General features: G+C 38.6%; 1 protein-coding gene across 2 annotated transcripts in view; it reads left to right on the forward strand.

Annotated features, from left to right (window-relative positions):
• VGLL3 (vestigial like family member 3) overlaps positions 1-21,500 on the forward strand; it is a 49,052-nt gene that overhangs the window by 10,866 nt on the left and 16,686 nt on the right. The window contains exons 2-3 of one of the 2 annotated variants that reach the window (XM_079766754.1): positions 2,680-2,965; positions 12,066-12,599. In XM_079766754.1, the coding sequence (XP_079622880.1) occupies positions 2,680-2,965; positions 12,066-12,599 (820 nt within the window). The remainder of the gene's footprint in view (positions 1-2,679; positions 2,966-12,065; positions 12,600-21,500) is intronic. The other variant, XM_079766755.1, reaches the window with a different exon arrangement.

Genomic DNA, 21,500 nt, shown 5'->3' on the forward strand with positions numbered 1-21,500 from the left:
TTCCCCATTTTATATTGAAAAGTATATAATTTTTAGATTTATTTATTTGTATCCAGCCATTCAGCAATGGTTTAAAAAGAAAAACATAAAATTAGTTTGCAATGATCACATTCTATCATCTTAAATAAATAGTAAATGTATACACTAAATTCAACTACTATCAATTAAAAAATTAAAAAAATATATATTATTGGTATAGGTCATAATACTCCACTACATTTATATCAGGATTTGCAGTTTAAAGCTTTTTACATATATAAAAATTTAGTTTTATTTCATCTCATAATTGATTGCTAATTTGGATAAAATAACACATCGCCTTCTGTGTTAACACAGCCAGGATTACATTGAAAACAAATGAAACAATAGCTGTGAAACTCAGTTCTCACAAACTAATGCTGAACTGGACATTAACAGAAAATTAAAATCAGTTTCATAGATAGTGATGAACTCTTGTGGACAGTGAAGCTACTCTGTAGATTAGTTTTAATTTCCTTCCCATATATAAACTGCTTCTTTCTAATATGCCAGGGTATTAGGCAAAGAGTGTGTGTATATGCTTAACATGATATGACTCCGAGTAAATGCCCATGTGCCCAGAGAAACAGGACTGTGATTTGACTAATAAATCATAATATTCATTTAATTTTATAACAGAATTTAAAGTTAGGAGTAACTTTAGAGGTCATTTAGATCAATCCTCTCATTTGAAAATTTTTATTTATTGATTGATTTTAGAGAGAGAGGAAGAGAGAGAAAGATCGATTTGTTGTTCTACCCACTTCTGCATTTATTGGTTGCTTCTTATATGCACCCTGACAGAGGATTGAACCTGTAACCTTGGCATAGTGGGACCATCAGTCCTCTCATTTTATATGTAACTTATGCTACTGTGGTGTTTTTACTAATGAAGTTAACTATAAACATGTTCAAATTTGTGCAAAGAGACTATAAGAAATATAACCACTCAATCGTTACAACCACCTATTCACCAGCAAAACATATATACTCACAAGGAATGAATTATCTGTCAATAGATAATCAAAGTGCTAATTACATTGATACATATTTTAAACAAAAAATCAATACACATATTTATAAATAGCAGCCCCAAAATAACAAGCAGTTGCTCATAATATACCTGAACATTTCAGGATTCACCTCACACAAGAACAACATATTCACTGCTAGGGGAAAGAGTTGAGTTTATTGAATGAAGCATTTATAATTTGTGGCTACAGATTTTGAAGCTTAGAAACATAAGAGTTGGAGTTATGTGTTTTGATAACATTTGCAAAATTATGTGATTACTGAGTATTCTAGAATCATTTATTTTTTTCTACTCACATTCATTTTCCAGCATGCATTTTATTTTCTGAAATTAAAAACATAGTATGACAAAGGATCAACTTTTACAGGTATATAGATGATAGAATGCTCATTCTGTCATTAGGATATTGAATTTTATAACCTTCAGCATTATCTCCTTATATCTAGTTCACATTAAAGTTGTTGATAATAAAAGTAATGTGTGTTCGATGATAAATGTTTTGGAAATACTGAAAAGCAAGAATAAGAAAATAACAATGAAAAACTTACCAGACAGAAAAACCATACAAAACACACTTTGGCAATTTTGATTCCCACAGTAGATACCTCTCCCCTGCTCTTCTCCATCACATACATGTACACACATATGTAAGTCTGCATATTTTTATTACACATCCTGACTCCACCACTCACATGCTCTGTGAGCTTTGGCAGTTTACTTCACTTCTCTGTGCCTTTGTTTCTTCGTGTTTAAAATGTGGAGGATAACAACAACTGCATTATAGAATCATAAGGATTAAGTGGGGCCATTAATAAGTATAAAGTTTTGTAAGTGTCTGGCATAATATATTAACTATTAGTATCACTATTCCCATACGTTTAAAAATGTTTTAAAAATCATCCAAATGTTCTCATTTTTATTTGAAAGCCACGCTAGCCATTGCTAGCATCTTGTATTATTTTCTGTAAGCCACAACAATACCCTTTTTCTCTCTATGATAATGGTGGTAAGTGGAACATCTGAAAAATATGTTCCATGCAAAATGAATCTTCACACAGACTTATTTTGTCATTTTAGTTTGATTTTTGAGAAATGAGTTGGGCACATCTGCCAAATCCTTTTATAAGATGCTACATTCCTGTTTTTATTTTAGTTTATTTCATTTATGGAAAGCTCTTTTCTCCTCCACCCCACCCTCAGATAATTAGGCCTCCATCCCCCATTTCTCCATGTCCCAAACTATAGAGTTGCCATACGTTAAATGTTTAAAATAAAAAGTGGAAGAAAAGTGGGGAAGGAATCTGTCTTTTTTTGTTTGTTTGTTTTTTGCAAAGTCATCCTTCTTTTGGTATATCTAGATTAACAAAAAAACTTTCACACTCTGGAAATATACAATCTGATAAGGTCTTTAATTTTTCTTCTAAATTTGAAATAGATTTTTTTTGAGGGTGGGAAGGAGAAGGTTGGTTTGGGGAAGGGAAAGATGGGGTAAAGCAGATGAAGAATCAGTTTAAGAACATATGTTATTTTATATATATATAAATATATATATTTAAATTGAAAAGTTAAATAGTTAATGCTTTTTTACAAACTGTCTTTGATACTGTGTTTTGTTTATTCCATCCCAGAAAAAGTTAGCGGTATACAGCAAGATGCAGGACTCTCTGGAAGTCACCCTTCCCAGCAAACAAGAGGAGGAGGAGGAGGAGGATGAGGAGGAGGAGGAGGAGGAGAAAGACCAGCCTGCCGAGATGGAGTACCTTAACTCTCGCTGTGTCCTTTTCACTTATTTCCAGGGAGACATTGGGTCAGTAGTGGATGAACACTTCTCAAGAGCTTTGGGCCAAGCCAGCACCCTCCATCCAGAATCTGCCATTACAAAAAGCAAGATGGGGCTAACCCCCCTATGGCGAGGTAAGAATTTAAAAGCAGATGCTCTCCAGGGCCCTGTCTCTGTTTCGCAACCGCCTGTACCAGTTTCCAGCTGGAGATTTGCCCCTGAAGGACGGATATCCACTTGCTTTTTAATTTTTAAGGACAGCAAGGAATTTCTTTCAGACAAACAGCTGGATCAGTTTTGTCACATGTGGAATGCAGGGTTGGAAAAGATGCAGTCACACCCCTTAAATTCCTCATGGAAAGTAGTGATGCAACCAGCCAGAGTTTATAGTGGCCAGATCTAGCTGCGAGGCACCATTCCTCAAGCCCCCATGGCCCAATTTGGATGTCTAAATAACAGGCGTGCCTGGATCAGCTTTTAAAAATTAGCTCTTGCTCATTCCACTAGGTGCTACGTGGTGACATAGCAGAGATCTGAGTCTGGCCCAGGAATACCAGCTTTGAAAGCTGTCTCTGTTCTCTTGATAGCTTTCCCTGTCCTCCTTTGTTGTGTGTTAACTCTTTGTCCTGTACAATCCAGACATTACTGACTATATGTACGTGGTTTGGACCTCGGTGAAGTAAAAACAGTAGATTGGGCATTCTCTTCCTTATTTCTGTCTATATAGAGGTCACAGAGGAGTGTTTGAATCTGATGGTTAGCTCACTGAAAATTGTTGGATGACATCTTAATTGGGATAATTACAAGGCTGAGAAAAACAAAACAAAACATCATTCCAATGATAGTTTTAGAGAAATGTGTTATGAACTTTTTTTTCCTGAACTCACTAGGTTATTTGAAGCATCTAGTCAAATGGTTCTCAGAGTGTGCTTTCCAGGATGAGGAACCTTGGCCTCACATGGGAGCTTGTTAGAAATGCAGGTTCCTGGACCACACTCCAGACCTACTGAACCAGAAACTCAGGGGTAATTTGTGTTTTAACCAGCCCTCCCAGTGATTCAGCTGCAGGCTCCCGTTTGATAACCATTGATCTGGGGCTGCTATCAACACAGATTGCAGGCCACCTAACTCAGTCCTACTGAATCAGTGTTTCTAAAGGAAGGCGTTGGGAATCACACTTTAACAAGTGCTGCAGGTGACCTTTGATGAGGAAAGGCTACCTGTGGTTGGGGGCAGGTGAGAGGTGATGAGTGGTCGGTCTCTCAGCTTCAGAGGAATGGTTCTGCTCCTTTGTAGGGGAGATCCTGCCCCTATGAAATTGCTGGGCCTGATCTGTAGATAGGATGGCCCCTCCCTCCCTCCCTCCCTCCCTCCCTCCCTCCCTTCCTCCCTCTCTCCCTTTCTTCCTTCCTTTCTTCCTTCCTGTAAATAGGAAGAATATTAAGATAAGCAGTGACTATAATGAGAAGGAGGAATACAAACTCAAGTGACTGAGTCTTGACAGAGATGGATTGAGAATCATAACTGCTTATTTGATTAATACATATTACAGACTTCCCAAAGAACTGAGAACTCAGTCCTTGGAAACGTAAGATGTTATGTAACCAACCAATATCCTATTTGATAGTACATGGTGAATACATTTAATAACTTGGAAAAGGTAAAAATAAGAAAACTTCAATGAATCAGCTGACTTTAATAGTTTGTTACATCAATAATAGATCTTATCAGGATATTTTTTTGCTAGGAAAGTAATAAATACAATGCCTATTTCTTTTACAATACTGGCATAGGCAACCCTAGTAATCATTTGACCTGGAATGCAGGAACAAGAGCCCAAAATTATAGCTATATGTGAGCGTGATTGTCTATAGTATCACAACTAGAATAGTTTTAAGTGAGGTATTGTATATATGCAAAAACTCTGCAGTTCAGTGTTTTTTCTATAATATGCATGACTGAATAGAGAAGACATTTGGACAGATATCAAATTTCAGTACAGAGAGGGTAAATAAGGTAATGTTTTAGTAACTATTGTTAGAATTTTCTTGGCATTATCTTAAATTTGGCCTTCAAATCTATCTTCTCTTATTCATTGACTTACACCGCACATCTTTCTTAGGGTCTGACTATGTTCTAGGTAGAAGGACTGGATCAGTGCACAGGAGAGTCTAAGGATCTACACTCATGGAGCTTTTTAGTGAAAGAGACAGGTAACAAATGCGCAGTGGAACCCAAGGGACCCATTCACTTAGGGTAATAATAGATGTTCTCTCTGAAACCATTATATTTGTGCATAGATCTGAAGGAAGAAAGAGAGCTCTCCAGCACATGAGTATCCAGGGGAAGATTGTTTGAGGCAGAGGGAACAGCCAGTGCAAAGACCCTGAGTAAAGACTGCATTTGGAATGTTTAATGCAAAGTAAAAATGCTGGTGGGTGTGGGATGCAATGAAAAGTGAGAGGTAGGAACAAGCATCTTGAGAGTTGTTTATGTCAGTTTAGTTTACCAGAGCAGCACAGGCAAACGCAGTGTGCTCTTCGATTTCCGTTTCTCCATCTCGCACTAATTATTTTCCCTAATACTTGGGATAATGCATTTCTATAAGGAAGATCTGGAATAAATATGAATTGAATGATTAAGGGACTGACTTAGATAAACCAAGTTCATACCATGTACCCCAGATTAGAAAAACAAAAGTGTCCTCAATGGAGAATTTATTAGCAATACCTTGTATAAAATCATTGATTGCAGTTTTGTTATTTGTAAAATAAGGGGGTTGAATTAAGTGATTATTAAAATCTTTTCTCTGTAAAGTTCTGTGATTTCAAATGTATTATTTACTTCCCATTTGTGAATAGAACTCTGCCATAGTTGTTTCTAGTTGTGAATCAGCATTTTTAGATATACCAAACATAACTTGGATATAATTAATAGATTCACAAAATAAAGGTTTAGAAAATAATATCTTAAAAAGAGGTATAATAAATTGAGACCCCATGTCTAGCAAAGAGAGTGATGGGGAGTTTTGTATTAATTGCCAAAGTCATACATACAGGTTTGGTTAATGCAGTCTTTGGGTTCTGTTTGTTTTGAGTTCAAGTTTGGGCCTTCTTACTGTCTGGTTGCAATGTGATTTGGAATTAATTACTTAAAATCTCTCTGTGCTCAACTTTGCCTGTATCATATGTGTTTATTGATATCCATTTCCTAGGGTCATAATAAATAGCTTTTAATAATGTGTATGGAGAATTTGGCATAGGGCTTGATGCAAGGTACTAAATGAAGGTCAGGTGCATTTTCTCTTTTTCTTGTGTCCACTCATTTTACACATAAAACACCAACCTTGGGTCTTTATACAGAAACATTGTGTCTAGAAGTTTGTATTTCTGGCAGAAACACAGTGTCTTGGACATAGTAGTTATCAAAGCTATTGACAGCGTTGTTGGCCATCGTGGTAATACTTCATGCAGGAGCTGCTGACCAGCTGTATTGAATTAAAGGGTCTAATTTAGGGCATGGGATTTTTACAGTGCCACACAAGTGCTATAGTGCTACAAAGGAATTTAAAACTGAATTATGTTTGATTGCAGAATATATTTACACAGTAAATCTTTAGACAAGAATAGAATGCCAGCTAATAATGGAGTAATGGTCATACTTTGTGTATCTTGATGGTGTGAGGAAAGTCCTGTTTAGGTGTTTTGCAGCTGTTAGTCAAACAATTGACAAGAAATATTTGTACTTTGTTTCGCACGATATAATGCAATTCTCTCATATTTCACTACACATTCTAGCAGAGATTGAATAAGGCTTCTCAGTTAAGAAAATCGAATGAATCCTATTGTCCCCTTATCCCCATCCAAATAGAAACATCAGTTTCAAATATGTCTATGTATTGATCTCAGCTCCCCAATATTACAGAAAGTGTAGTGTGTATGTATGTGTGTGTGTGTGTGTGTGTGTGTGTGTGTGTGTGTAGGAAAGGGGAGTCCTTAAGTTGAGCCACAGCAAAATAAATCACTGATTTAAAAACCATGCTGAGCCCAGCCAGTGTGGCTCAGTAGTTGAGCGTTGACCTATGAACCAGGACATCATAGTTCAATCCCCAGTCAGGGCACATGCCTGGGTTGTGGGCTCAAACCCCAATAGGGGGTGTGCAGGAGGCAGAAAATTGATGATTCTCTCTCATCATTGATGTTTCTATCTCTCTCTCCCTCTGCCTTCCTCTCTGAAAGGAATAAAAATATATTTTAAAAAAGAAAAAAGAAAAGGAAAAATCATGCTGAATAGTAACATATTTACTGACATTTTTTTCTTACTGTAGCGGCAAAGCAATTGTTGCTTGCTTGATCTAGTAGTGTGTGCTTTGAGCAATTCATTCTGGCCGGAAAGACCTCTCTAAATGAGTAGTAACCTAAAACAGCAAAAGGGAGAGGGGGAGGAGGACCGGTTTTCTGAGCCGCTGAGGGTGGGAAGGAGACGGTGGAGCCGGATCTCCAGGAGGCTCTGCTGGGCCCGTTGCTGCTGGGCGTTGAGATCGGGTACCTGGAAGAAAAGCGAGGCCTGAGGCACCTCGGTGTCCTGCCTCCAAAGCGTGTGGGCATCCGCGGTCGCCCTTTGAATCTCTCATTTCAGAGTCACAAGACCCATTTTGAGCAACTCTAGAACAAAGTAGATAGAGGGCAATCTTTGGAGATGATGGTAATGTCCAATTCCCGCCTGACAGAAAGCGTTGGGACACATGTCCTTTCCCCTCTGACCTAACTATTCATTTTCGTGGGAAGCAGAACAAGAGGATGGGAAGTAAATTATAGTGTGGACCCTTTAGGTTAAAAATGTGGTAGCATTTTTTTTCACTGAGTTTACTAAAGAGATAAATGTTATCTTTTAACATTGCTGTTTTAAGTCAATATTTGTTCTAAGAATGTTTTCTGGATGTTTTTAAGATAATTTGATAGTGGTTCTATAGCATTTTATTGTCCCATTTCCCCTTTTAATATAGTTCTTTTTCCAAAATTAAGTGATATAGTACTTAATTAAAAAATAAATGTTGAATTTTCTATTGCTTATATTGTTTGCCCTTAGATGTTTTCTTAGAGATATTTACAGTTAATGTAAAAAGTCCCCCAGCTACTATGAATTGAAAGAATCATTTGATGGCTCATGCTAAATTTTACTATATCTCTAAGATATATTTCAGGTATAAATCACACAGTGAAATTATTGGGTATATTTTGGGTGGGTTGTAGTGGATAATGTATCAATTTTGTCATTTTGTTGTTTAGGAATAAGGGTGTGTGAGTGTATAATATTTTTCAATCCCAAATGCAAGCTGAATCAATGTATAGATTTTTTGTATGTGTCAGATTGTCATCGTTAACATCATCCAACTGTCAAGTAACACTGATCCCACAGTCACCCTGGAGAGTTAACATTGTTCAGTCTGAATTGCCTCCACTAACCTGAAAAGTAATATTGCATGGAAATAGCTCATACACAGTTTCTCATATGCTTTTTCATCCAACAAATGTGGCTGTGATTTAGTTCTTGTGAGCAAAGAGTCATGTAATGAAAAAATTTACATACATATGAAATAAGTACACTGATTCCCAAGCATGAAAAAAAAAAGCATATCATCTGTTTCTTTGTATCAAGATTTTTTTCTTAACAATCAAGATACCAAATAGTGGTTTTGAAGTTTAGACTTGTCCTTAAATATATTTTCTATTCAGTATCATTTCATTTACTTGTAAAATGTAACATTGTTTTTGAAACGGCTGCATATTATACTAATCTCAAGAGACATACCAACTGGGAAAAGACTAAGTTGCTTCTAATTTTATTTTTCCCTAAGGCATTTTAAAGCTTTGTTCAGACTTTATGAAGTGCATTTTTAAAAATAGAGTTTCAGTTTCAATGACAATGTGTTCACTAATCACAATACAATACTTCCTAAATAGGACAAGATTTTTGGTAAGGAATTTGTTCATTATTCACATTTGTACATGCATATCCAAAATGCTTAAGCATCTATAAAATAAAATTGGGTCCATGTACATATAAATGAAAATAAATAGAAGGAAATCAGCCAGAGAAATGATATATACTCTCTGCACTTTTGATATTTTAATGGTGGCTTTTACTGAGGAACTCCGTATCTCTGGCACACACCCGCCGGTTGGGTTCAGCAATGTTTATAATAGGATTTTGGCCTCACTAGGAGATGACAGTTATGAGTAGAATGAAGGATTTGGTACCAAAGATTGGATCTATGAGAGCAAAGTGGCAGATTGGTGGTGGCAAAGCCACACTGTATGATGTAAGGAGCCTCTATAAACTCCTTGTATGGGTTTTGAACTTTACACATTGACAGCTTCCATTGTGGGTGTGACAGAAATATTCCATAATGAGCATCACTTAAGGCAAATTGAATTTTCTTCTCACAGCTTATGCAATTTTCTTTCTTGTCATTAGCAGCTATTTTTCATATGTCAAAGGAAGACCATTCTTAAATAAAACGTATGTGCTCCAGTGCTAGTAAGTTTGATTTTAAGTGCTATTTTCTGATGGATTGTGATTGTGACAAAACAAATTCATTCAATGAAGAGTATGCCAGGATTGTTTGAAGATTTGAAGAACGATGTCCACTTCGATCCTTTGCCTTTGGAAGACTAATACTTCCTAGATTTCCCAAGCGTGTTGAGGTCCACAGAGATTCTTTGGGGGAGAGACTTGATTATGAGACAGGACTCGCTGTCTGTCCATAGAATGAATAGAGTGAATGATGAGCACTCTGGGCAGACGGGAGAGAGTGGGAAAGTTTGCAGTGCTAGTGCCACAGCCTTTAGGGAGGCTAGAGAAAGGAAATATTTGAATACCACAGTGATATCCTAATTATGTTAGTCAAATTACAGATGTGGTGGTTGATTCACATTACACAAGCTTTCCCTGAAGTTAAACAAACAAACAAACAAACAAACAAACAGACTGGCCTGGACATTTATGAAGTGAGAACATGGACATGGATATGTCAGACTTCTGAATGCTTTTATTTCATAGTACTTCTTAGGATGTTCTTTATTCAATGGAAAGATCTAGCAAGTTTTGCTTTTTTGTGTGTGTTTGTGTGTGTGTGTGTGTGTGTGTGTGTGTGTGTATACCCTAGCATAAAAATACTATCTTACTTTACAAGTATGACTGATATGCTAAGCAACCTTATCCTAATCTATAGACAGAAATAATTTACACTTTACAGAGTGATAGAAGTATGGAGCCAGAAGATATTTAGAATTTTCATTCAAGTGCCTCATACTTTAGTGGAAGACTGATCCACAGAGAGGTCAACAGATCCATTTGGGGTCATAAAATGAGATAGGATTGCCCTAGTCAGTTTGGCTCAGTGGTTAGAGTGTCAGCCCATGGACAAAAGGGTCTTGGGTTTGATTCTGGTCAAGGGCACATACCTCGATTGTAGGCTTGATCCTTGGCCCCAGTAGGGGCACATGCAGGAGGCAACCAGTCCATGTGTCTCTTTCACATCCATGTTTTTCTCTCTGTCTCCCCCGCTCCTTTCCACTCTCTCTAAAAATCAATGGAAAAAACTATCATCAGTTGAGAATTAACAACAACAAAAACAAATAAAATGAGATAGGATAAGAACTGAGTGCTAGTTTTCTGACTGAGCTCTCTAGACTCCCAGTCCAGTGCTCACTCATTCCCACCACACCATGGCCACAGGCTCTCACTGGTGGTGTAAGTCTTCCTAAATGGAGATCTGATTATTTCAGTCTCCAGATTCAAACCTTCCAAAGCTCAGAGAGCTTCTCAGGACAGCACCCCTATTCAGTACATGGTTGGCTAGGTCATAGCCACCTGTGCCCTTCTTGGACCCTCGTGTAAATTTTTGCCACCTTTTGCCCACAGAACTCTTTTTAATCCTTCAAATGGTACTTTGCATGTACAAGGTGTGTGTGTGTGCGTGTGTGTGTGTGTGTGTGTGTGTGTGTGTGTGTGTGTGTGTAATTTTTGGTCTTTTTCACATACCTTTTTATTTGCCTAAAACACGCTTCACTACTTCTTCCCAAGGCTAGCCTTACTCGTCCTTTCAATGTAGCTCTCTCTTTCTTAGGCTTCTGTGCTTTCCTTTACAGAGCACCTACCACGTCACGTGTGATTTATTGTCTGTCCTCTATCAGGTTGTGATTAAAAATGACATCTCTTGACCATCTGTGTTTGGTACACAGTAGGTCTCCTATAAATATGTTACTAGGATTGAGTGGAGAAAGTGAATTGAAGCAGAGTCGGGGAAGGTTATCTCTATTATTTCCCTTTCCCAAACGCCTTCTCAAATCCATCACTGGTACTTAAATCTCTTGATTTCCACAGGATCTTCACCAGAATCTAATGTTCAGGTTATAGTGACAAGTGTGCCCTCTTGTGGCACAGTTATGAAGGCTGCTGGCCATCCAGGAGGCAGGCTACCTGTTTCAAAGCTCATTTTCCTGCTGGCCAGCTGTGACGTCTTGGGCTTCTCCCCTGCCTCTATTTCCACATGGATACAATGGGAATAACAGTAACAACAAAATAACAATAACTACCTGAAGGGAGGATTCCTTAAGATCATCCATGGAAACTGTTGGGCATTTGGTCACTATCATTAAGTGTTAACTGTTATTCTTATAGACTCCCAGAACTCCACAGAAAAAAAAAAAAAAAGCTTAGAATACTCTTTCTGATGGAAAATGAGTGTTGGTGAGCATAATTAAATGCATTCTTGTTTCCATTGTTTCTTTCAGCATTAAAATGTTTAGTTTGAATGAAAATTATATTTGCATTTAAAGGAAGTTAGTAAGCATCATCATTTCCAACCTACTTGAACCCCATCTATGGCATACGTTTTCTTTCCCTAGGACTAGGGACTTAGGACCTTTGCTCAGACTTGGCGACAGCAAGTCACTCAGGAGGAAATGAAGCTATTCAACCCCAACTCGGAGACCTCAGTACAGATTGTGACTGAATAAACTGCACAGACTAGGGTGGGGGGACTCAGCACCGTGAACCCTGCGCGTTGACGTGGCCTGGGGACTCAGAGGCTCACCTAGCTTCAGCGCACCTCTGTGTGCAGACAGGAAGTGCGTCCTGATTAGCCTGCTACAAAATAGTGGACATGTGGAGGCAAGTCTCTCCCAGGATGGAATCTTACGTGAATAACTTATGTTTCTGTTTCCTCAGACAGCTCAGCTCTCGCAAGTCAGAGGAGTAGCTTCCCGACTTCCTTTTGGACCAGCTCTTACCAGCCCCCTGCACCCTGCTTGGGGGGAGTTCACCCTGACTTCCAGGTCACTGCACCCCCTGGCACCTTTACTGCAGCCGACCCCAGTCCCTGGCCAGGACACAGCCTGCACCAGACTGGCCCAGCCCCTCCCCCTCCTGTGTCTGAGTCCTGGCACTACCCTTTGGCATCTCAGGTGAGCCCATCCTACAGCCACATGCATGATGTGTACTTGCGGCACCACCACCCCCACGCTCACATGCACCACCGGCACCACCACCACCACCACCACCACCACCACCCTTCTGCTGGCTCCGCCCTGGATTCGTCCTACCGGCCCCTGCTGATGCCATCAGTGCGAGCAGCCAGGATTCCTGCTCCCCAGTGTGACATCACAAAGACAGATCCAGCCACAGTCAGCACTGCTACCTCAGCGTGGGCCGGAGCCTTCCATGGAACTGTGGACATAGTGCCAAGTGTGGGGTTTGATACAGGTGAGCTGGGGGAACTCCCCCTTTCCATAAGAAAAAGTTAAGAAATAAATATTTAAAAGAGGGGATGTTCTAAGTACCTTGAAATTTTTTTTTTCTTATGTGTAAAGTTAAGCTTTGCCAATATTTTTATAGAACCTAACCATTTGCAATAATTCCTGCAGAAACTGATGTAATTCATGGAGTACAGTCTGAGGAAGCTAGTGATCTGTTCCTTTGGACTAGAATCTTTGGTACTTTATGCTTATAAAGTATATTGAGCACATTCTCTAAATCTCCCTTGTCTCTGTGCTCTATGCTATGTGCAATGCCTAATAGAATCATAACTAGTATGTTTCAGTCATTTTTCTTTCTCTTCTTTTTTGTTAGGTCTTATTTATGGTTTATAAAACAAAGCAAATTGCCTCCTGGAATGTAGTCCATGGTCTACTCTTTGAAAAAGACTAGAGAATGTATTATTTTTTTTTAAAATTGGATTTTTCTTCCCTTCCTTTGCCCTTTTGTCACCCCCTTATTTCTCCTCCTCACTTTCCTCTCTTTCTTTCTCCCCCTCTCTCTCTCTTTTAAATAACACCAGACTTAATAAAACTACTATAAAGTTTATGTTCAACAGATTTATAAAAAAATGGTAAGAGAAATATTTATTCATAGAGTATTCAGCTCCTCTGGAATTCACTGGTTCTGAAGGTCATAGTGTTAAATGTTTGAGCTTGGTTTTTGGACCAGACTGTCATATTAATAGTATTAATAGTTCTGAGTTCACAAAATCACACGCTTCAGAAGCTAAAAAAGACCCATCAAGTCAGTGATTACATCCCCAGAGTCTACATTCCAAAGGCACCCACTTCACCTCCAGTCTCAGGTTCTTTCCCTGGAACATTTGGCGACACATTAGAACTTGCTTTCCAGAAGTTTAGAGAGTCACTCTTTCCTTGGTTTTCCTGTAGTGTGCAAGGTCTTTAACCTGAGCGCTGGCTCACAGAAAAGAACTCCCCAGAGGAATGCATGCCCAGCATCAAGTGGCATTCACTCTGACAGGAGTGGAACAGCCTTATCTTGGTTATTGCCTCTGCACTGAGCTTTCCAAGTTGGTCCGTGCCTGGCCTCATCTAGTTCAGCTTCCTATGGAGTCTCTGGTTCAAACTGCTTTTCTAAGAAACTGTCATGGGACTTGGTTCTCTCCCTCTAGGAGAAAAGAATGTGGGGGGGGGGGGGCTAACAATAGGCTCTCCTTCTTTCTTAGCCGCATGCTAGCAGCATGCAGGCAACTCTTGAGTTGTTGGATGCCTGGGGCCAGATCTGAGTAGAGTTCCAGTTTGGTAGCTGCTATCCTGAGTTGCCAATTTCTGGAGGCTCTTTCCTGTGGTCCTTCCGTGGTACCTGCATGGCCACACTTCCTGCCTTTAGTAGGCAAAAAGGATGCTCTCTCCTTTCTCAGTCACTTTGGGCGGCTGTGACCGAGTACCATACACTGCATGGCTTAAACAGCAAACATTTAGTTTCCATAGTTCTGGAAGCTGGGAAGTTCAAGGTCAAGGTTCTGGCACTTTCAATGTCTGTGAGGGCCCCCTTTCTGGTTCATAGACTCTGTCTTCTCAATGTGTCCCCAGATGGCATATGAGACAAGGGGGCTCTCTGAAATCTCTTATAAGGGCACTGATTCCATTCATGAGGGTTCTGCCCTCATGACCTAATCACCTACCAAAGCCCCCATCTCCTAATACTATCACACTGGTCATTAGGATTTAACCTATGAATTTTAGGGGGACAAAGACGTTCAGTCAAAAATATTCCCTCTGTGTATTCTATAACATAAAGACCGAAAATGTGTGATTGCTTGTTGCTCTCTATTTCTAATTCTCTGCTACCTGTTACCTACTTTTCTAGTTATCAACTTTGGGCTGTGAGAAGAATTGGGTAGAAGTCTCACTATGATTATGTTTAACTGTGTCGTCGTTGATTCTACAGGGATATCTGGAGCCCAGATGGCTTTTTATGATTGTCCTGCCTTAAGTCGAGGTGGATGGGCTTTTTTATTCCTGTATTGACTATTGACTGGTTATTGGATGGATTTGCCTATTGAAAGGGGAAATGCCATTATGCAAGAGGGCTTTATTCAGCTGAAGGTCATTCCCAAAGAGAGAAACAGTTGAAAGCCATGAGCTGCCAACAGTGGGGAAATGAATGTTTTAATATGGAATGGGGAAGGATCAGTGGCCCATCACAATATCCACTATAGGGGGACAAAAAAGCATAGTAGCTCTTCTCCCACTTTTCTCACTACTTATTAAATAACAGAAGTTTCTGCGTAATAGGCCCACGCTAGGGAAGTAGGTTAGTTGAGAAGAATGAGACATAGGTTCCTCTATCCAATCTATGAAACATTGACCCGAAACAGTGGCTCAGCTCAGGACTCAGCATCAATGTCGGGTGGCTACCCAGCAGCTGAGGGAACAGCCTGCATTCAGGTGAGACAGCTGTGAAACTTCTCCTAACCCAGGTACATTCCATTAGGAAATAAATTAATGCAACCATTTTGAAAGCAATTTGGTTATGGATATGACATTTTCAACAGTAGGGGAAAGGTTTAATAATGCTAGGTGCATTTTTATTTTGCAGCCATCTGTAGGAAACCTGGAAGGTTGAGCATAATATAAAGCTTAATGACTAAAGAAAATTTCAGAGTATCATGTATGATAAAACCCAAGGGTCAGCAAAAATTTTCTGTAAAGGGCCTGATAGAAATATTTAATACTTCACAGGATCATACTGTCTGTCACCACCACTCAGCTTTGCTTTTATAGTGTTGAAGCAGCCACAGAGACTTAACTAAATGAGGATGGCTGTATTCCAATAAAACTTTATTGACACTGAAATTTGAATTTTACATACTTTTCATGTGTCTTCAAATACTACTCCTTTTGATTCCCTTTTTTTCTCAATCATTTAAAAATATATGAACCATTTTTCCATACTTAGCTCATGGGCTATGTATATAAACAGAAATGGGCCTGATTTGGCTTATGAGCTGTAGCTTTCTGACCCCTATATAATCATGTGTGTAATTTTTATCTATCTGCACAAGCGCGCGCACACACACATACATTTGCACCTGCACGTCCATAATTAAAATTATCTGGAAGTATATGCCCCCACTTGTAATGATTGCTTATTAGTAATTAGTAGGCATCCTGAGCTGGGAAGACAAGACTGGTTTTATAAGCCCACCTCTGGCACCCACTAGCTACAGGGTTACAGGGTTTTGGGCAAATTACATAATCCCCTAGATGCCTCAATTTATCTTCAAAAAAATGCCTCTGGATTGTTTTGAGAATTAAATAGGCTAATGAAGTAAAACATTTACAAATGTGCCATGTACATAATAGGTATTCTATAAATGCTAGCTGTCAAAGGGAAGATGGATAGAGCCTTGGTGTTTTGTGTTTGTTTGTTTTTTTGCTTGTAAATTATTATTATTATGGAGATATATTTCCTATGTCTTATACTATACCATTTTAAAATGTACAGTTTAGTGGTTTTTAGTATGCTCACAGTGTTGTGCAACTATCCCCACTATCTAGTTCCAGAACATTTTTATCACCTCAACAAGAAATCCCATGTCTCTTAGGAGTCACTCCCAATTTCTCTCCTCCCACACCATATGCCCTGGCAGCCACTAACCTACTTTCTTTCTTTGGACAGTTTGTGTAAATAGAGTCATGCAATATGTGGCCTTTTGTATCTTCCTTCTGTCACTTAGCCTGTGTTTTCAAGATTCATCCATGTAGATATATCAGAACTTTATTCCTTTTTTGGGGAGTGAATACTATGCCATTATGTGGACATATATACTACATTGTTTATCTATTTATGACTTGGTTTGTTTCTATTTTTTGGCTATTAAGAATAATACTACAAGTAACCCTCATGTACAAGTTTTGTTTTCAATTCTCTTGGGTATATACCTAAGAATAGAATTGTGGGGTTGAGAGAACCTCACTTTTTAATTTATATAGTTCTATATTTCTTGACATTTTTTTCAAAGGCCATTTATTATATCTGCAATTACTTTAAAAATTATTACACAATATAGCAATAGAGTTCTGAGGTTTCATAGGTGAAATTCTTTCAAAAGAAAAGTGAAATGGTCCATTTTTTCTGAAGGTTCTGATCTGGATTGAGAACAGTGAGGTACCTTAGGCATAAAAGATGAAGAAATACTTATTCTCAGAGTCCTGACTATACATGCTTCCTTAAATTTTGCTCCCAGGGTGTTTCACTTGCCTCACCTGTGCCCTGGCTCTATTTCTTGTCATGCCTGATTTACTTTCACTTATTCCCTTTTTTGGATAGATACTATATACTTCCTAGAGGCCCAGTGCACAAAATTTGTGGATGGGGAGGGTCCCTAGGCCTGGCCGGTGATCAGGGATGATCAGGGCTTTCTGGCTGCCAGCCCCGGCCTTTCTTTGTTCTGTGCTGCCCCCTGTTAGTCAGCACACGTTATAGTGAGTGATAGAACTCCGGGTCTCTTGGTCCAACTCCTGATGGAACACTTCGCATATTAGCTATATAGCTAATATGCGAATATATATATATATATATATATATGTCTATATATATATATATATATATATAGACATATATATATATATATATTCGCTATATATATATATATATATATGTATATATATATATATATATATATATATATATATATATATATATTAGCTAATACACACACACACACACACACACACACACACACACTAGAGGCCCAGTGCATGAAAATTCATGCACTTGAGGGGGGTCCCTCAGCCCAGCCTGCCCCCTCTCACAGTCTGGGACCCATCAGGGGCGGGAGGCGACCTGGAGATCAGGGGAAGGTGATGCTCCCATCACACCTCTGCTGCTGCCACTGCTAGCAGTGCAAGCCTCAGCCAGCCCTGGTTGCCTGAGCCTCAGGTGGCCCTGGGGGACTCCAGAGGCAGGCGCGCAGAACGGCCGGGCCTGTCTAGGCCGCGCATCTGCTTCCCCGGTGGGGCTGAGGAGACTGGGCACCACGATCTTGTGGCTGTGTTCGCTGCCATCTTTGAGGGCATGGCAGTCAATTAGCATATTCCCTCCTTATTGGCTGTGGGTGCCACCATCTTTGAGGGCGTGGCAGTCAGTTAGCATATTCCCTCCTTATTGGTTGTGGGCACTGCCATCTTTGCGATGGCATGAGGGTCAATTAGCATATTCCCTCTTTATTAGATAGGATTGATATACATCATACATCATAACACAGCTGCCTTCCTCATGAAAATACCTATCTTTTCCAAAACACTGTTATCGCAAATCCCATATTAGGCTTTGCCCATTCTCTTTAACAGTCTCAAAATGGGGTTTCATGGGAACAGTAGTTTTGGCATGTGATAATAAGAACTTAACTGAAAAAAATAAAAGGTCCATAGTGAGATGATTTAGTTAACATTGCCTACCACATACCTCTCTTTGAGATCACAATCATACATCCTTTAGTAAAGAAACATGTTAAAATTTAATAGGAGATTTTCCACTCTGATTTTCTTATGGGCACATTTTGTTTTTAGCATACTTTTTAACTTTTCATGTAAGGCTCTTTGGGAATGCTATTTAGCTTAGTTTTTATCCCATAATAAAAGCCACAGATTTCAACTTTAATAAGTGACTTTCACCTTTCTTTAAGCTACTGTAGAGAGGAAGATTAAGAATGGTAGCTTGAGCCAAAGATAAATACCTAGAAGGGTAAGATGAGGAAGGGAGAGTCCAGGATATCGAGGACTAACTTCAGTAAGCTCAAAATATTGTCCTAGGCCCTTTTGGGTTAGGAAAAAGAGAGTTACGTGTGGACATAATTGTGATTGTGAGACAACATAGTATTAGATATGCATGTGCGAGTGCAAGACTACGTCTCTTCTTATCATGCACATATTTTTTGTGTGATAACATTAAGTAAATTCTGACCACTATTCATCTTTCAGTGGCCATAACCATACAATGCATTTTACTGAAATGCTGACATTCTTATTTTCTGTTATTACCAATAATTCACCTAAAATAAGATATACAATGTTTCATATCCCCACCAGTTTGAATTAATTTTTCAAGTAAAGATTTGTTAATGAAATCTTTTTACTGAAATACAGAGTTGACTTTATTTATAACTTCCACTTGAACCACTGATTTTAAATTTAGCAAAAGGAAAAGCAGTCATGCTTTGTGGTATGACTTTTTCTTTATAAACCCAAGCTGCTTATGGCTTGAGATTGTTTTCATCTCTAGATCCACAGATATTTTTCCTAGGATCCCTCATGTTATTTTAGCTATAATTTTGTTATAAAGTTATTTTTTTATGTTGAGGAATGTCATAATTACTCAATATAAAATGTACATAAACATCATAGAGTTGAGGTACACATATTCTTTTTGCTAAGATTTATTTAGGTAGGCTAAAATCACACCCTCTCCCAAATAACATTGTGTGTTATCGCACAAGTTCAGGAAATCTGGAGGTAAAAGGGATTTAATATGTTGCTGTACCTCTGGCTTCTCAAAAAAATTTTTCTTGTAAACATTAGCTAGACATTTGCAGCAGAAAGAGTAGATTCTATGACTGAATGACTCTACCCCAACTGATGGCTCGAGCCAGATATTAAACACTATCTGGTTCCTCTCTCACTAATGAATATGTTTTCAGCTATGGAGTGAACTCAGGATTATGTATCATAGCATGTGACATTTACTTTTTCTAGACAGAGAAAAACAATACCACAATAGCTACTAGCCCTACAAATGACTTACTCAGTGCACGTTGTGAAAATTTCCATAAGAAGCTATGTTTCTAGTTTCTCTCAGATGTTGAGGCATAAACTGAATTGTTTCTGAAGAGACTTTCCTACCAATGGGCTTGATATACCTGTGAATAGAATTATTCTGATTAGAAACCTTGAAAAAATGTTGAGAACTTAAAGTTCAATAATAGATAGGGAGCAATGGGCACCCAGGGGAAGATTGGAGTACACCAACATCCTTCTTACCTATCTTCCATAAGCACTTCGTGTCTGATGAAATCATGAAAGTCAAGTCACCTTAAGCGACTTTCTGAATTCTTTATAGTATGAGGCCTGTAAACCACTTAATCTGAATCTTTTCATCTGAATATTTTGTGAAAGGGCCCTCATTTACAAATTATAAGATTATATTTTAATGAGATTTAAGTTGTAATTATTATTGCCCAAAATTGTTATAAGTGTTCACTTTAAAACAGGTGAATTAAACTATTGCAGTGGTTAAGGTACTGGTGTTCAGTCCTACTCAATAATATGCAGATGCCTTACACGCTCTTCATGAGTAGAAACACGTATATTTTTGTTTTATCAAGTACAGCAAATAAAATAGCAAGGTGAAAAATAGCTATGCGCTAGAGCAGCAAATGGAGAGGAAGTTTTTCTCCAGGAAGGAGGGGTGGACATCAAGTTACATCTTGCTTTTCCATCCAACCTGTAAGTGTGCCATCTCACTAGATCTCATCTCAAGACCCATGCTTTCTTGGAGGTGGTCTGGTGCTGGCAAGTGTAGGCAAAAAAGATTGTGATTATGTGAAAGTTCTCAGAATAATGACGATAAACTATTTTAACATCCCCTTTTAAAATGTTACTAATTTTTAAATGTTACTGAGGACAGTAATGGAATTAAAAACGTAGAGCTTTATATCCAGTAACCTCTTAGAAAAGTATTTCCCTCTCTGAACATATACATCTGCAAAAAAAGACTAAAAGAAACCAAGAGTTACCAACCTAAGAGATTTTAATATTTGCTCCATATCATAATGCTCCCATTGCAAACTTTATAATGAGAGAGAGAAATAATCAGAGAGCCATAGTAGTAATTGACAGGATAGTATGATTTATATAAAAGATATAAGTACTAAGGCATTTTTCACCCTAGAGAAGAGAGGATATCAAAGTGACATATTTTGAAGGTAGCCAACTAAAAACAGTTTCCCTCCCATATCTCCTCTTCTCATGGAGCATATATATTCGTTGTTGCAATTCTGAAGATTATGGAGTTAGTGATGCATTGAAGTCTATCCTGACATTAACAGTGATTTTTATAAATGATAGGGAAATTGTCTCTAGTGGTTTTGTAAGATAGAATAGGCATAGGAGTTTAATTCTAATCATTTTACTTCAGCAGGGAGACACATTAAATGGCATTTTAGAGAAGCCAGACCCAGGACTCTGATCTCTCAGTGGCAGTTGTGCTGTTCAATAAAGGTTTATAGATTTCTGGATACTTACCTTGGGGGTATTATCTGAATTCAGATAGTTAAAATGTCACAAGGGAATAGCTGCTGATTTAAAAAAAAATACTAGTCAGAATGTTTACAAACTACTACTTTCTCTGGCCTTTTAACAAAGTGTATTATGATTTGGTTGCAATAAAGACTCTAGTAATTAACAACCAATTGCCTCACACTTTCACAAAACTTTTCTTCTCCTTCATGGACTTATGTCATAAGTCTATTTTTCACTGAGAGGAAAAAAAAATCACCAAAAGTGTGTTAAAATTTTTCTGCACTCTTGAATGGCATTAGTTGTACAGGGCACGTGTCCAGAATGGCAATTTCGTGACCAGAAGGGTAATGGGAACCATCTTTGAGATGCATGCAAAACAACAGGCGATCCCAGCCAGAGAGTTAGATCTGCATGAACAGGACCTGGATGGTGAATCAGAGGGGGAAATGCATTCCAGAGCACTGCTGTCAGTGCTGTCTCCATGGCTGGATTCTGCAGGACCTTAATGAAATTCCTCTGCGGTCCCGGAGCTGTGCCGATCTTGTCCAGGCTCTCTTCTGGGCCTTCATCCATTGAATGGTGC

This window comes from Cnephaeus nilssonii (genome assembly GCF_951640355.1).
Source record: "Cnephaeus nilssonii genome assembly, chromosome: 3".
NCBI lineage: Eukaryota > Metazoa > Chordata > Mammalia > Chiroptera > Vespertilionidae > Cnephaeus > Cnephaeus nilssonii.